Source organism: Kryptolebias marmoratus, linkage group LG22, assembly GCF_001649575.2.
Source record: "Kryptolebias marmoratus isolate JLee-2015 linkage group LG22, ASM164957v2, whole genome shotgun sequence".
Lineage (NCBI taxonomy): Eukaryota > Metazoa > Chordata > Actinopteri > Cyprinodontiformes > Rivulidae > Kryptolebias > Kryptolebias marmoratus.
Window position 1 is genome coordinate 5239637 of NC_051451.1, and position 16951 is coordinate 5256587.

Genomic DNA, 16951 nt, shown 5'->3' on the forward strand with positions numbered 1-16951 from the left:
GGGGACCTAAGCATTAAAACCAGAGAACATCCTTTGTTCCCTCAGACAATCTTTGGGGCACTTTGCTGACACTTTGAGGTGATGTGTTTTCCCACATTTTATTTGAGGATTGTCTCCCAAATGCATTTGGTTTTATCTTTGCAATAACCAGTGTTTTCTCTCTGCTTTTGGTAAAATAAATATTTAAATTTAAGGTATTGTCTCCTTCCGGTCTCTTTCCATCAACCAACTCGGGTGAGGTGAAGGAGGAGGAATGCAGGTGAAAATCCTTACCTCAACACTTTATTTGTTCTTTGTATTAAAGTGGATGTTCTGTTCTGTGATCGCTTATTAATAAAGTTGGTTTGGTAACTGTTAGACCAGCAGTGGCGGCAGAGAGCTGTCATTCAAATAAACAATGGAAGAAGAAACGTCAAGGGCGGGACTACAGCTCCCAGAATGCACCGCGGCCGGCAGACCGTAAACAAACCGTATGAAGGACGAGGACACGAATGATCGGTGAGTCCTCCTGGTTACTTTAATCGACTGGTCACCGAGTGTCCGTCAGCTGGTCGATGACACGGACAGTTACATGATTACCCGCCTTTCGTGGTGGTGGCTGATGATAGACTTAAGGAATTAAAACAAACCCACCTTCATTTTAAAGTCGGGCAGTGCTGAGCAGATGGTGGGGTTTTAATCACCACATTTAAAGGGAAAATGAAAAGTGATTTGAAGCTAATATAAATCAAAAGAAAGTCATAAAAGATGCTTGGTTTCAGAGTCTTGCATTTTAAAAAAAAATACACTAATTTAAAATTATTAATCAAAGATAAAAAATAAAAATACTACCGTCTCTGTGACATTTTCAGTGATCACTCAGAGCTGTGATGTATGGAGAGCCAAACACAGGAACACCAACAAGGCTGTAAATAGTAAATACAGATAGTGTGGGGGTGAAATGATTCAGTTTGTTGTGATTAATTATGTAAACTGACCCAAAACTGCAACAGCTGTGTCATTCTTCAGCTTCTCAAAGGACAAAAAAGTTTGATGGATGTGATTAGTTTAGCTTATGGTGAAAATTACAACCCAAAGTCTAGTGACTGACTGCAGTTAATGTTTTGAAGAGGACCACTTGAAATATAAACCTTCAATAGAAAAACCACCGCCTGTTGGACCAGCACTAGCCGGCTCTTGCTGTCCGGATGGGAAACTCCTTGAAGACTGTGTGACATCACTGTAAAGTTTGGGGGTTCTCCTTGTGGAATTTGGGGCTTCAGTTCCCAACAGCATCACTCCAGACCAAAAAATAAAAAAGGTGTTGTTAACAAAACTTGTTTCTGATAAACACTGACAGTAACCTCCTCAGTGTCCTAAAGCGGTCTGCCACAGCTGGCCCCGCCTCCTTATAAGTCACCAACCAAGGTGGTAACTCCGCCCACACAATCCCCTCACATTTTGACACAAAACCTCTTAAAACAAGCCATTAACATTTTAAATCAGATAAATGGACCACTGGAGTGTTTTTTGATGGTGTTTAACTAAAGCAAAAACATGAAAACTCATTATTTTGATATTTTATTTAATTTCCCTTTAAAGCACATGAAAGTGATTATTCAGACATATTTAAACATTAAATGTGTGAAACATTCAGACTTTTTTAAATCATCCCATTTTGACCAGAACATTTTTTAATAAACTCATCTGATTGTCAGTATTAGAAATCTGAAAACTCCCTTTATCCCCAACATGACCAGGCTCTTGCTCTGTGCCTCCAAGAGGGTGCAGAAGGACAGTAATAAGAAAGAAATGTCGATGCAACTCCAGCATTCATTAACTTTCTTCTTTAGGACTAGAAAGTAAATTATTCAAGTTAACAACAATCAAACTATTTGGTTGAATAAACTGTAGAAGAAAAGGAAAGACTGAAAAAAACTTAGAGTGACATCATCATACTTGAACATTTTGTGGTAAAATCTGTATAAATCAATCAACTTAAACTTTGATTGTATAAAAACTGATAAAGATCTGAATACACCAGTTCAGTCATGTAAAGTCCAACTTCCTGTGATTTCTTTAAACTTTGAAGGATGTTTCTGCTATGAAGTCTATCTGAGCTGTAGAGCTCCAGAAAAGGACTAGATTTTTCTGCTCGCTGCAACTAAACACCACTGATGTCTATGGGGACTTTTTTAGTTTTTAATGAATTTAATCTCTGTTGTACAGTCAGAGCTCACTGTTCCTGATCAAATGCACATTTTCATGTTTATTTGTTTGTGTTTTTTTCCACTGTAAAAGTGAATTGGTTGATATCATCAGAACTTCATTCTTCGTTTATGTTTCTCATATTTTGCCTTGATTTGCAGAGACGTTTATTAAACAATAAATATTAGATTTAATTCACTGGAACCTCTGTACACCAGAGAATATGTAATATTTATCGTGTTTATATTGTAACACTATGACGTGTTATCAATCGGTCACCGGAATATCGGAGGTTGTGGGTGGAGAAAGCAGAACACGGAGAGGGAATAACGTAGCTGTCCAGACTTTTTATTCAACCGCCATCCTGAACAGACCCGTCTCGTCACACTACCCAAACAAAAAAACCAACGAAGAAGAACCCATCTCCTCTTAAAGGCACAGCCAATTTGGAACATTTAAATAACCGATTGTACATGAAATCATATTAATCAAAAGGAAAAATAAATCATCTTACAATATGATGAAGTGGTTTGTACATTATTATGAAACAGAGTAAAACAGAAGGTACCATCAGAACCACCTTGATAGAAGCTGTTACCTCTGAGAGCAGAGTTAGGTTTTGTTAAACCAGGATTCAAGAAGAAATCCCAGCTTTGTTTGACTTGCTGTGAAATGTACCCCTCATGAGTTTACCATGACTTGTGTGTTGTCAGTGTTTGTGCGGTACAACCTGGGGCCCAGTGTGGCCGTGGAGCTTCAGGACTCCTCCAGCGTGGCTGAGCTAAAGGAGGTGGTGGGGAGTCAGCAGGGAGTCCGCCCGGAGGAGCTCCGAGTCCTGTTTGCTGGCCGGGAGCTGCAGAGCTCCGCCTCCCTGCAGGTGAGCTCCTACACAACCTGATAAGGACCAGACAGTCAGCCCAACCCATGAATCTTCCTCCACCATGTTGACAGTTGGTTTGAGGTGTTCGTGCTGATGTTTGGTGCTGTGCATTGTCAAGGCCCTGTTATCATTAAGTTCTTATGGTCTGAATGCTGACTTGGCATTCACTGTTGTTTTCTTGTTTTTTATTTTTCCATCCATATTTGCAATCTAACCACTTCAGTTGTCTTTGTGTTATTTTAGCTGTTCATATATCAAAATGCTCAGCTTATTCAGGAGAATTTGGGGTTTTGTAAATTTTATACTTTTCATTTTTTTAGCTTTATTTACAAATATCTGGTCCCTTAGATCTTTTCAGTTTGGATTAAAAAATGTTCTTTAAATTTTTTCTGAAATGTTTGGCTCTGTTATTGTATCCTAATGATAATTTTAGCTTTAAGCTACTATTTTGCTACTTTTAGATTTAGCTATCATTGTGTTACTTTTAGCTAGCCTTTTGCTACTTTTAACTTTCAGCTGACCTGTTCACTAAAACCATCAGGATCTGGGGTCTCAAGCCTTTCCACTGGTCTACACCAAACCCACTTGCAGGTTACACTCCTCCCCTCACTCCTTCTCCTCCTGCTTCTCCTTACAGGGTTGTGACCTCCCAGAGCAAAGCACCGTCCATGTGGTCCTCCCTCCTTTAGGCTCTGCCTCTTCTCAGCTCCTGTTCCTGCAGGAACAACTGTCTTCGAGCAGAGAGGAGGTCAGGCTGACCAGGCTGGACCTGAGCTCCTCAAGGCTCCCCACCACTTCATCAGGGCTTGCTGTCATTCTGGAGGGGAGCAAAGGAGGCGAAGGAGCGGCAGCGGGAGCAGGAGGCAGTAATGAGGAGAGAACTCAGACAGCAGAGCAGGATATTGCAGGTCAAAAAGGTCAGTACATTAATATAATCTATGTATTCATGAGTGTCCAGGTTAATCTTTATCCAGGTGTGTGTAATCTGTATCCATATTTGTGTACTCTGTATCCAGGTGTGTGTACCTGCAGTACTTTCTTTGTGTACTGTAAAAGCTGCACTTCCATCCAACCAGGAAAACTTCGTGTTCGCTGTCGGAGCTGCAGACAGACAACAATGACACTCAGCAGGGTGAGAACTGGAATACTATTGTAGTACTTCCTGTGGACTTCTCCTGTATGTTTTTTGTAATTCCTGTATACTTTCTGAGTTCATTCTTCATTCTTTCCATGTACTACCTCTCTGTTCATTTGTACTTCCTCTATACTTCCTACTTTTTCTGTAATGTCTGTGTACTTCTTGTGATTATTCTTTACAGTTCCTGTGTACTTTCTCTGTGTTCATGTGTACCTCCTCTGTACTTTCACAGTAGTTTCTTTGTACTTTGTGTTCATCCTTCATGCTGTCCATATACTTCCTTTTTATTCTTGTATAAGTCCTTGGTATTTTCTGTGGTCATCCTTCCTTTTTCCTGTGTCTCTCATATGTACTTTCTTTGCAGTACCACTGTTAGTATTTGTACTCGGTATAGTCTCTATAAACTTCACTCTGTTAGTATTTATACTTTCTGTGTGCTTCCACTGTGTTAGTATTTGTACTTGTGTTTCCACCGTTTACTTTGTAGGACTACCTTTGTGTTAGTATTTGTACTTCCCATGTCTCCTCTCTGTACTTCCTGTGCAATATTATTCTGTTAGTATTTGTATTCTGTGTAGTTGTCCTGCACTGCCAGTGGTGGCACTGTCACACCCCTGTTCTCTGTGTCTCAGGATCCGTCTTGCTGGGATGATGTCCTCCTTCCTGGACGAATTCATGGCATCTGTCAAACTGATGGTTGTCAGGGTAACGAAGCGGTAAGGGGGTGGGGCTTAACTACAAAAACCTCATGTCTTTTGATCAGGAGAAAGTTGTCAATGAATTGTTCCTGACAGAATGATTGATTAACTGATCGCAGGAGTTCTACATGAAGTGTGCATCTCATCCGACTCCAGAGGACGACGTCTCTGTGACCCTTGAACTCATTGTGACAAACATCAGAAGTGTGCCGTGCATTGGCTGCACTGACATCACGTAATGCACACACTCAAACTTGTTTTTTCTGTGTGTAGTGGTGGTCTTGGGGGCGGGGGTGGGGTCACTGATTGAAGAAGATTTTTAAGAGCCAAAACTGAAAGTAGCTAGACTTTCCTTTTTATGTTTTTGAAGACTTTGAGTCTCTTCCAAAAGGTTACTTCACTTCTGATCTCCAGCTCTCACTGGAGCTGTGTGAAGCCGAGCATGAAGCAGCTGAGATGAAGATCAGCACCTCCAAATCTGAGACCATGGTCCTCAGTCAGAAAAGGGTGGACTGCCTTTCCGCCTTTCCTGGATTAGAAGTTAGGTGCTGCCTCAAGTGGAGGAATTTAAGTGTTTCCGGATTTTGTTTACAAATGAGGGAAGAATGGAGCGCTGGATCGACAGACAGATCGGCTTCCTCAGTATTGTGTACTCTGTACCAGTCTGTTGTGGTGAAAAGGAAGATGAGAAGCAAGGCAAAACTCTCTGTTTACCAGTCAGTCTATGTTCCTACCCTCACCTATGGTCTTGAACTCTGAGTAGTGTTGAGAAACAGTATGTAGCATTTACTCCCTTTGAGGAATATCACCACACTACCTCGTATCTCTCACTGTTCCCCGGATGTTGCTGGAAAGACGAACACATAAATGAGTTGCAGACCAGAAGTTCAATCATGAATCACACATTTATTAAACATTGCATTCAGCTGAATGGAAACAACAACTCACCAACAAGAAGAAACAGCAACCCATTCCCAGTTGTGTCTGAGGTGATTCCCCTTTCACCTCCTTTTTATACTATGAACCACGCCCAAGACCAGGGTTTTCTGCACACAAACAGCTGCTGCTACCTATTCTCACTCGCCCCTGCCCCTGGAGTCTTTGGCTTCCCTCACCCCACAGACAACTGTTCTTTGTGATTATTTTATCATAAGCTAAGCGTAACCTCATTTTAGCAATTAAAGTATCAAAGTTTGATTATACTTCACAGTAGTGACTAAAAGAATGAGTTCTTGAACACAGGCAGTCAAAATAAGTTCTTTCCGCAGGGTAGCTAGGCTCTCCCTTTGGTTATCTGGGAGGACTCGGAGTAGAGCTACTGCTCCTACACATCAAGAGGAGACAATTGAGATGGTTCGAGCATCTGGTAAGGATGCCCCCTGGATGCCTCCCTAAGGAGGTGTTCTGGGTATGTCCAACTGGAAGGAGATGCCAGGGAAGAACTAGGATACGCTGAAGAGACTATGTCTCTTGGCTGGGCTGAACTGGGAAGTTGTTGTAATCCTCCCAGAAGAACTGAAAGAGGTGGCTGTGGACAGAGATCTCTGGGCCTCCCTGCTCAAGCTGCTGCTTCTCGACCCAACACCAGAATAAGTGGCAGATAATAGATGGCTAGATAAGTTCCTTCAGACGTGTGGAGTGTTGTGCACTATGTCACGTGTATATTCATACCTCCAAACTCAGTAGTTGTCCAGTTCCTCCCTACTTCAGATGATCCACACTTTGGCTTGTTCTGGTGTTCTGTTGAGTTTAGTACTTTAGTTTGTTGTCCATGTGTCATTCATCCCAGTAAATGTCCATTCTGTCTCTGGTATTCACCTGTTGTTGTCTCCTTGCTGTCTCTCAGGGATGTTGTCCTCGTCTTCCAGTGTTCAGAGCGCCATGTGATCTGTCTGGACTGTTTTCGTCGTTACTGTCAGAGTCGTCTGAATGAACGCCAATTTGTTTACCACCCTGTGATTGGATACTCACTGCCCTGTGCAGGTGAGGGGATGGAGACTCAGGTGAGGAATAGGTGAACCGGTGTGAGTGTAATTCTGTGATGATCTTGTTTCCAGTTGGCTGTGAAGACTCACTGATCAAAGAGTTGCATCATTTCAGGATTCTGGGAGATGAACAGGTGATTGCACTTCATGCCACAGTTTAATACTCACAGTGTGATGTGTACTTACCTAGAATTCAACTCTCCTACCTATATGTCTGTCTCAGTATGAAAGGTACCAGCAGTATGGGGCAGAGGAGTGTCTTCTTACCATTGGAGGCCTGATGTGTCCCTCACCAGGCTGCGGGGCTGGACTACTGCCACCTGAAGGCAGCAGAAGGGTGGAATGTGACCGACGGCTGGGCTGCGGCTTCGTATTCTGCAGGGACTGCAGGGACATGTACCACGAAAGGGTGTGCGAGGGAGTGCCAGCTCCGCCCACAAGTGACACCTCACAGGTGAGTCACAGTCACTTCAGGATGATGATGGTGGTGATGAAGAGTGACCTTCAACCTTCCCTCCTCAGGGTTTTGTGGTAAGAGAAGAGGCGTCTCAGAGAGGGCGGTGGGATCAGGCATCTCTCCTCCTAATAGAGGAGTCCACCAAACGCTGCCCTCGCTGTTTGGTTCCTGTGGAGAGAAATGGTAACAGCATGGCTCAAAGCCTCTCACATATGACCCAAACATAGGTGTGACCCTACCATGTGACATTAACACATGACAAAAACCCATGTGTAATAAACACTTTTGACATATAACACGTGACATAATTACCTAGAACCAAGACTTTGGGAAACCATGCTATAACACACAAACTCACATGTTACTGACTTAAAGCATGTTGGTGTCTTCCCCTTCAGGCGGCTGTATGCACATGCAGTGTTCTCTCTGCAGAACCGAGTGGTGCTGGCTCTGTGGTGTCGCCTGGAACCGAGACTGTATGAGTAACCACTGGTTTGAATAAAAGCTGCTCCTCTGTGTCCAACAGACACATTGCATGATTGAAGCCTCACAGACTCCATTACATGATCACATTTTTCTCATTTATTGTCTGGTTTGTGACAGGTGTCTTTGCCGGTGTCCCACCCCCTCAGGTGTTATCTCCCATCTGATGACCCTGTGTTTACGCACAGCTTCCAACCTGTTCAGTGTCAGTTTCAAGCTGAATGTTAATAAAAAAAGAGCTGAATAAAGACTGTTCACTCTACCCCTGAGAAAATATAATGTCCCTCGATAATGTGGAGTCTGAGTCACATGCACCATGTTACAGTCAAGGGAAAAAGAAAGTCAACCCTTTATCAGTTCTTGGATTTCAGAACATAATAAAACTGATTTGGTCTTTAGGTTAGGAAATTAATAAATCTAACCTCAAATGAACAAAAACACAACAGATTCCACCATGTTCTGACTTAAAAAACAAAAACAGAGCCAAAATGGAAAACCTGTGTTAAGAACTGGTTCCAGCCCCGGCTCCAGCCGCAATAAGTCCCAGTAGAGTTTTTTGTAAGACTTTATCAGTCTCTTACATGGTTGTGGAGGTATTGTGGCCCATTGTTTTTCCATTGTTGCTTCAGTTCATTGAGGTTTGCAGATATTGGTTTCTTTTCAGCTCTCTAAAGGTCCGCCACACCAGTCAGGATTAGGTTCTGGACTTTGACTGGACCACTGCAGCACTTTGTTTTCTTTTTGAGCCGTTCTGCTGTAGATTAACTGATGTGTTTGGGATCATTGTTCTGCTGCATCATGACCCAGTTTGTCTGGGAACCTCCGGGTTTCATTTCTGCTTTTTGCAGTTGTTGTGGTTCTGTTGGTGCCTTCAGAGTTCACAGCCAAGTGTGAAGCAGCTAGAATGATAATCAGTTCCTCTCAGTCTGACACCATGGTTCTCAAATAGAAAAAGGTGTAATACTCCCTCCAAGTTGGGGATGAGTCTCTGTGTCAAGCTGAGGGGTTTGAGTATCTGAGAGTCTTTTTCCCTGAGTAATGGTAGGATGGAGTGGGAGATGGATCAGTGGATCAGGACCTCATCTACAGTAATGAGGGCGATCCAATATGTTGTAGTGAAGAAGCAGTTGAGCTGAAAAGGCAAAGCTCTTAATTTACTGGGCCACATATGTTCTAAACCTTACCTATGGTCTCGAGATATTGATCATAACGGAAAAATGAGATCCTGGATACAAGCGGCTGAAATGAACTTCCTCTGTAGGGTGGCCAGGCTCAGTCTTAAAGATAAGAGGAGCCCCATCATCTGGGAGGAACTTGGAGTAGAGCTGCTCTGGAGTTTTTCAGGCCACATCCCACTGAGAAGGGATGTGGCCGACAAGAGGGCAGACCCTGGATGTTTTGAAGTGATTGTATATCCTCTCTGGTCTGGGAGTGCTTTGGGATCACCCAGGAGGAGCTGTGGAGTTTCTCTGGGGAGATGGAGGTCTGGGTTTTCTCCTAAACCTTTTGCCTCCACAGCCGAACCACAAATTAAAAAAAAGAAGAAATAAAATCATATATATTTGTGTTTGTTTTTAATCAGATACAACAATAAAAGAGTTCTAGTGATAAGAATCAGTTGTGCATTGATACCTCATGTTTAAGTCCTTCTGTCATAAACTGACACCAAATTTTGGACCTTGACCAGGACAATTCCACCTCCACCCACTGATAAGACAAACCTTTGAGCAGAAAGCAGTAAGGCCAACACCAGTTGATACCTGTGAGTTTATATTTTCTATAGTCTAAAAAGCAACACACATCTAGGGTAGTTTAGTCCTTCAGAGTCATCAAGTGGAGTCTGACCCCAGTCAGAGACGGATCTTAAAAAGGATTTCAGTCCTTCACACCAGATTGTGGGTTGGAGCCACCAGACACAGCTGAAGAAAAAGATTCAAAACGTCCAACAGGTGTTTCCAGTGAGCTTCATGACATCAAGGAGATTTAACAGGATCCACAGTTTTCAGAGTTCCTGCAGGACTCTACATGTTTTAAGACATCCAAAAGGTCCATCAGTGCTCACCTCTGGAGTTTTGAACTGGCATTTACTGGAGAAAAGCTCAGAAGAAACAGGATGCATCAGGACACCCAGACCAATCGAACAGTTCTGCTAAATTCTGAACTGGACCTGGAGATGACAGAAAGAACCAACATATCCCAGGTCAGTCCAAGAGTTTGATCCAGTAAGCTGATCAGTAGCTTCACAACCTCAGTCTTGATCCAAAACTAATTTATTTATATTTTCCTTCTAATGATCCAGGCTTTCATGTAATTTTTTAAAGTGACCTCAATCAACAGTTTTCCAGTCTTGTTGAAAGTTTTTTTAGACCTTTCCTCTGAACTTTGGCTGATTGTTCTCCCAGTTCCAGTCCTTGTTCCTGAACATTCTCAGAGGAATGTTTTTAACTCCAACCTCTGATCCCATTCAGACAGAAAAATGCCCCTTAATGCAAAAGATAATTCAGAGTTGTGTTGACAAAATACACAAATTAGCAAAGTTTAAATTCAGTCTTTAGCCTCTTTATTCCCAGCAGTGTGTCACAAAGATACAATCTTTTCCCAGTTCTTCAGCTGTACCAACAATAACACAGTTTGACAGGAAATGGGATTTTAGCTGTAACTAGGTTAATCATAAAGAGATGTTAGCTGAAAACTGGACAGATGTTAGGATGATGTACACTGTGTCCAAAAAATCTGAGCAAACTGAACAAGTGAAGAAGAAAAATATCAACATGATATATGAACAAAATTTGGAAGTCTTTAAGAACCGGGAACAAACCCATTAGAGACCTAAACCAGTACCTGAGAGATGTATCATCCTTCAGCTGAACATCAACTGTATGTCAGGTTTTCAGCTACCAAGACTGAACTACAACTGAGGGAAAGAGCAGCCAAAGTCAAAAGAAAAAGTTTGAAATACCTGACAAAGACCACTTAAAAAGGTCCTTGAATGTCCCAAGGTCCTGGAGAGTCCTGTGGAGTCTAGATCCTCTGTGTTCACAGCTACATCTTTTTGGGCATCGTACGCTCAAGGCCGTTGGAAGCAGAAAAAAAGAAATTTAACAGGTGAGCAAGTCTGCTTTTCTTCAGTCTTCTTAACAGATCTGGTTTTAAGTTCACATGGCTCTCTTTATGTTCAGGAGTCCACCTGGAGACAAAATACAAAGGTCTTGCAAAGCATGAGGAAGGTGATGAAGAGCAGGGAGATGAAACCGATACCAACAACAAAATCCAGCAACTCAACAGAAAACTGCTTGGCCACTTCAGAGATCTGGCAGCTAAAAATGAAGACACTGACCAGGTAACCCTAACCAGGCAATTCTGACCAGGTATAACTGACCAGCTAACCCTGACCAATGAACTTTGACCAGGACACTGACCTGGGTACTCAGTCTTAGGTCGTCATAGTTCCCAGGTCAGTTTTTCCTGGTCAGAGTTCTCTATTCTGACTAGATGATTCTGACCAGGTAGGACTGACTAGAACACTGACCAGGTAACTTTTGCCAGGTAAGACTGGGCAGGGAGCTTGGACCTGGTAACCACAATCAAACAAATTATCACAACCAGTATGGTCCAGTATCACACAAAGTTACTGCTTTTACAAACCAGCAGCATCCAAAGTAATCCAACAAAAATAGACCTCTTCACAACAGTAAAGGGAACAACAAATAATACATAAACCCTCATCCTACTCAAAGGTGGACATAATAGCCAAATTAAATAGGTGCTGTTCTTGAAGTGCTCTTACCACTGTTTGACAATTTCCCCAGTCCAGATTGATAGTTCCCCACTCAAATCAAGCACAACTTGAGATGGGGTCCGCTTTTCCTTTGAGTTGCCAGAACCTCCTTAAAGGCCAACCAAAAGTCATTCTCCGTGGCTTCTTCAAATTCCTCCCATAACTGTGTTTTTGCATCTGCAACCACAAAAGCTACAGTCCTTCTGGTTACCCTGTATCTGTCAGCTGTTTCAGGAGTTTTTAGAGACAGCCAAGCCCCAAAGACCACCTCAACAGCCTCCGAATGTCCCACTGGTGGACTGTGACAATGATTTTCCCAGTAACAGGCACCAATGATCTACAGGTCGCATCTCCTGGAAGCTGCATCTGCAGTAGAGGCCCTAAAAATGGCCTATTTGGATTTTGTGTCCCCGACCTCCTCCAGGACGTGTGCAAAACTCTCTTGGAGAGTTGGTTGGTTAGGAGGTTAGGAGGCTCCGCAAGATGTTCCAAGTTCACCCTAACTTTACCAGATCTGTCCCGCAGCCTCCCCTGCCACCGAATCCAACCTGTCTGCAAGTGGTGATTAGTTGACAGCTCTGCCCCTCTCTTTACCCAAGTGTCCAAGAAATATGGCTGGAGGTCTGATGATACTAATACAAAATCAATCATCGACCCTTGGCCTAAGGTGGCCTTGTACCAAGTACATTAACAAACCACCCTATGCCTGAACATGGTGTTTATTATGGGCAGCCCATGCCTAGTACAGAAGTCCAATAACAGAACACCACTCTGGTTCAGATCAGGGAGGCCATTCCTCAAAACACCTTCAGATGACTCTGTCATTACCCACATAGGCACTAAGGTCACCCAGGAGGACAACTGAATCCCCATATGGCACCCCTTCCAGGATACCATCCATAGACTCCAATGCGGTAACTCATAAGCTCAAGCAACAGTCAGAACCATCCGTCCTGTAGCTCAAATATGCAGAAAGTTGACCCTCTCGTTCACCAGGGAGAACAACAAACATTGTGGCACTCAGCAAGGGGCTTGTGAGTATCCCCACACCTGCCCCTTACCTCTCTTCCTGGGCAACTCCAGAGTAGAAAAGAATCCGGACCCTCTTCAGGAGTTGGGTTCCAGAGCCCAAGCTGTGTGTAGAGGTGGGACCAACTATGTCTAATTGGTATCCCTCAACTTCACACACAAGCTCTGGCTCCTTATTCCCCAGAGAGGTGACATTCCAGGTCCCTAGAATTATTTTATGACACCAGCAGTTTGCATGGCCATGGACCCTCTCTTGCCTGTCTCCCATCTCACACTTCATCCAATCTTGACAGTCCTCCTCACAGATGGTGGGCCTCCTGTCACTCTTGTGTTATCGACATGAATAACACCCTCTCCTTCCCCTAATGTCCTCTGGTCAATATAGTGATTTTTAAACATGCCCTTTAAAATAAGAGACACCACAAATATAAAGTGCACAAAGAATACAACTCACCATAACGCTGAATCAGTGGGACCATGTTCCTGTTTCTCAGTAATGAGAAGGTCCCATCTAGGGCTTCCAGAGACGTTTGTTTTTTTACTTATTTTGCTAGCTTGTGGGTTTGTTTTTAGCGGTAATGTATCACGTGACCTAGATAAACATTTTGACACGCATCAAGAGGGAGTCATAGACGAATGTAGTGTTGCGAACCCGGTAATTTTTCAAAATAAATGTCATTCAGACTCCGAAAATAAAAAAAATTAAAAAACAGAAATACTGTAAGTTAATTATTCTCTCTGTGCGGCCCGGTACTAAATGACTCACGGACCAGGGATTGGGGACCTCTGATATACAGGTGAGTCAGTGACTCGTGCAACTGAATTGACTCTTTAATAAACTGTCAACTGTTCTCAAAAAATAAAAAACAGAAATCCAGTTTCCTTCTGCTAAAAAAAAAAACACTGAAGGTGTCTTTGTGTGTCTCTGCGTTCAGGTGGATCTTCAGTTTCTGGATGAGGTGATATCACGTGGTGCCGATCCAAACTGCTCAGACATATATGGTCAAACCGTCCTGCATGAGGTCACGTTACTTAATTTTTCTCCAATTTGGTTTGACTGTGGTGTAAATTTCAGCCATTCATGTCACATAACAGTAAAAATACTGATGATGTCAACAACATGTGACTGGGGGTTGGCTTATATTTCCTTTTTCGTGATTATCTGAAATCTTTGTGTATCTAACCACAAGTCTGACTATGTCTTCAGATATCCAGGGCTTGGAGTGTTGATGTGATGAAATTCTTTTTGGACCGGGGCTCAGACCACCTCTGTTCAGACCAGTTTGGAGTTACACCACTGCATGTAGCTGCTGCCTTGGACTATGAGGACATGGTCCAGTTCCTACTGGATCAAAACGGTTTGTGTGGTGGAATGCAAAGTAAATCCTGAGATTTCTGCTGCTTCAGTTGATCAGAAGAGTTTATTTTGTGCTAAAATTCCCATTTAAGGTTTCTGGTTTTTGTTGTCATCAGCTGATCCAGGTGCTCACACCTTCCTGGACCGGCAGACTCCTCTTCACTATGCTGCAAAGAATGATGCTGTTGGATCCATTAAACTCCTGCTGCAGGCCGGAGCTGCCATCAGCTGCACGGACTATAAGAACAGGACGCCACTGCAGCTCGCCGCCAACATGGGTACTGCTGACATCATCGACTAATATCCCAGTTACTCACTAACATCACCTCAACATCACTCTGTTTTCAGAGCGCAGCGAAGCAGCTCAGGTCCTGCTGGAACATGGGGCAGGTGCCGACGGGAAGGACTCTGATGGACAGCTGTGTATCACTGCTCTTATTGGTCGGATGAGTCATGTGGTAACAAAGCCCCACCCATGGTCATATGGCAAATCTGTAAACAGGTAAATAATGTTGGTATGACAACATGTTGCATATTGTGTTCAGGCTCAGATGGCGCTCGGTCAGTTCCATGTGACAGACAGGATTACCAGGCAGCAGTACTTTTACCTAAACCTGCTGGAACCAGAAGCACACTCACCTGAGGAAAACCTGCAAGGTACCACAACTGATCTTGCTGCAGTTCAGCTGAAGGTCTACTACAGTCAGTCATAACATTTCTCTTGAACTCAAGCCCTTCAACATAGTTACCACTGTTGCCAACTCCTCAGTAAGGTAACTGGCTAGAGAGGAATAATGCTGTGGAAGAGAGAAAAAAGAGAAAAAGTTAGTAAAAAAGAACAGCCCAAATATGTTTAGAACTGCAAAAGAACTTTCTGCTGTTGATTCTTGTTTTATTTAATGTTACAATTCCAACCCTCCTTTATCGAGCAGTGGCGCCTCCAGAATTTCTTTAAGGGGGGTGGGGGGGGGGGTGTCGCAAGATTTTTCGCTAGTTGCTTTTTTTTTCCTTTTTTTTTTTTTTTAAGTGTCGCTAGAGGGGTTTGAAAATTCACTAAATAAAAGCTACACTGATGATTCCTGGAATCTGACTGTCCAACATGTTTCCTGTCCTCAGATTGTCAGTGTTTCCCTGACTCAGACTGTCCAATATTTTTTGGACACAAATCATTTAATGTCTTTCAGATTCAGATCATTCAACAAGTTACTTGAACTCAAGATGTCCAACATGTTTCATAGACTCAAACTATCTAACTTGTCTTCTGGGCTCAAGGTGTCCAACATTTTAGCCATGACCTGGACTGTCCAACATTTATCTTGCATCCAAACCATCCAACATGTTTCCTGGTCTCAGACTACTGAACATATTTCCTAAAATCAGCTTGTCTAACATGTTATTTTACCGATTACTTATGGTTTCTCTTGCCTTTGTGTTGTAGGAGCAGTGATCACTGAGCCCACATCTCCAGTAAGTTTAAACAACAAATCGTGTCAAGTTGGACAGCAAGTAGTACATTGGACAGACTAGAAAGAACAGACTTCAGATTATATAGGACAAATTACAGATAATACATTATGGAAGACAGATAAGAGAGGGCAGGTGGTTAGACACAGGAGGACATTTTAGAGGACAGATTACAGAGGACAGGAGACCAACTGCAGAAAACAAAAGGCAGATTACAGAGAACACAAAGTGGATCACAGAGAATAGAAAACAGATTACTAAATCAAGAAAGCAGATTACTGAAGACAGAAAGCAGATTACAAAGGACAAAAGGCACTTTGAGTCGCCTCGTGCTGAAAAGTGCTATATAAATAAATGTACCTACCTACCTACATTATAGATGACAAAAGACAGATTACAGATAACAAAAAATAGATAACACAGGACAGAAGGCAGATTCTAGAGAACAAGAGACATATTACAGAGTATAAAAAGCAATTTTAGAAGATTTAGATTATAGAAGACAAAAAGCAGTTCAAAGGCTACAGAAGGTAGGTTACACATCACAGAAGGCAGATTATAAAGGACAGACTAGATAGGGCAGAATGTAGATTAGAAAGACAGAACAGTGGACAAAAGGAAAAATACAGATGACAGACAAAAAAGGACAAAAGGCAGATTGCAGAAGATTGTAATCTGTTCCCTGAAATTTGCTTTCTGAGTACAAAAAGCAGATTATAGAGGACAGAATGCATATTCCTGAAAACAGAAGGCAAATTGCAGAGATAAAAAGGCAAAATATGGAGGACAGAAGAAATCAGATTACAGTGGACAGACTGGTGAGGACAGAAGACAGATGACAGAAAACAGAATACAGAGGACAGATTACAGTGGACAGAATACAGAAAATAGACAGCAGAATATAGACAACAGAAAACACATCACAGAAGGCAGATCACAAAGGACAGAAGACAGATTACAGATGACAGTTACAGTAGACAAAAAGCAGATCGCTGAGAATTGTAGAGGACAATAAACTCTGCCATGTCTCCAGCTGCAGGTGGTTGTTCAGGAGGGGAAGCTGGACTTAATTATGAATCCGGTCTTTCTCAAACTTATTCAGGTCAAATGGCAACTCTGTGGCAGGTAATCGTTTTCTGGTTGGTTGGATGTGTTTGACATTATCACTATTGTACCTGCATGTTTACCTGTGTTTCATACAGGTTGGGGGCGTGGCTTCTCCTCATCCTCAATTTACTGCTGAATGTTTCCTGGACAGCTGTTGCAATCTCTTTGTCTGCCCACCAAGAATCACCTGATCGCTATGTCTTTCCTCAGGTGACATGTTTGTTTCTCCCCTGTTTCTTACCTGTCCCTCACATGTCTATTGCCTGTCTGTGTGTCACTTCTTTGTCACACACTTTAACATGACATGTCTGTGTTTTCTCTCTCCTCCTGGTGGAAGGCGGACGTGTTTCTTTTCTCTCTGTCTCTCTGACTCCTGTACTGCCCCCCC

General features: G+C 42.7%; 1 protein-coding gene and 1 long non-coding RNA gene across 9 annotated transcripts in view; one reads left to right on the plus strand and one right to left on the minus strand.

The window, feature by feature from the left end:
* Positions 1 to 1547: 1547 nt before the first annotated feature.
* Positions 1548 to 16951, minus strand: part of LOC112451303 — a 20408-nt gene continuing 5004 nt past the window's right edge. For 3 of the 4 annotated variants that reach the window (XR_005232661.1, XR_003040098.2, XR_003040099.2), the window contains 2 exons: positions 14632 to 14789; positions 9306 to 14484 (listed from right to left, as the gene is read on the minus strand). This is a non-coding gene — a long non-coding RNA (uncharacterized LOC112451303). Of the gene's footprint in view, positions 6644 to 6721; positions 14485 to 14631; positions 14790 to 16951 lie in introns of those variants that run through there. The other variant, XR_005232660.1, reaches the window with a different exon arrangement.
* Positions 9899 to 16951, plus strand: part of LOC108246757 (transient receptor potential cation channel subfamily A member 1) — a 15603-nt gene continuing 8550 nt past the window's right edge. For 4 of the 5 annotated variants that reach the window (XR_001809045.3, XM_017434459.3, XM_017434461.3 and 1 more), the window contains exons 1-11: positions 9899 to 10028; positions 10828 to 10933; positions 11008 to 11168; positions 13571 to 13657; positions 13843 to 13993; positions 14109 to 14270; positions 14341 to 14450; positions 14538 to 14649; positions 15431 to 15459; positions 16490 to 16581; positions 16659 to 16773. Coding sequence is in view for 4 of the 5 variants with exons in the window: in XM_017434459.3 (XP_017289948.1) it covers positions 9942 to 10028; positions 10828 to 10933; positions 11008 to 11168; positions 13571 to 13657; positions 13843 to 13993; positions 14109 to 14270; positions 14341 to 14450; positions 14538 to 14649; positions 15431 to 15459; positions 16490 to 16581; positions 16659 to 16773 (1212 nt within the window). In the remaining variant the exon portion in view is untranslated. The remainder of the gene's footprint in view (positions 10029 to 10827; positions 10934 to 11007; positions 11169 to 13570; positions 13658 to 13842; positions 13994 to 14108; positions 14271 to 14340; positions 14451 to 14537; positions 14650 to 15430; positions 15460 to 16489; positions 16582 to 16658; positions 16774 to 16951) is intronic. The other variant, XM_017434460.3, reaches the window with a different exon arrangement.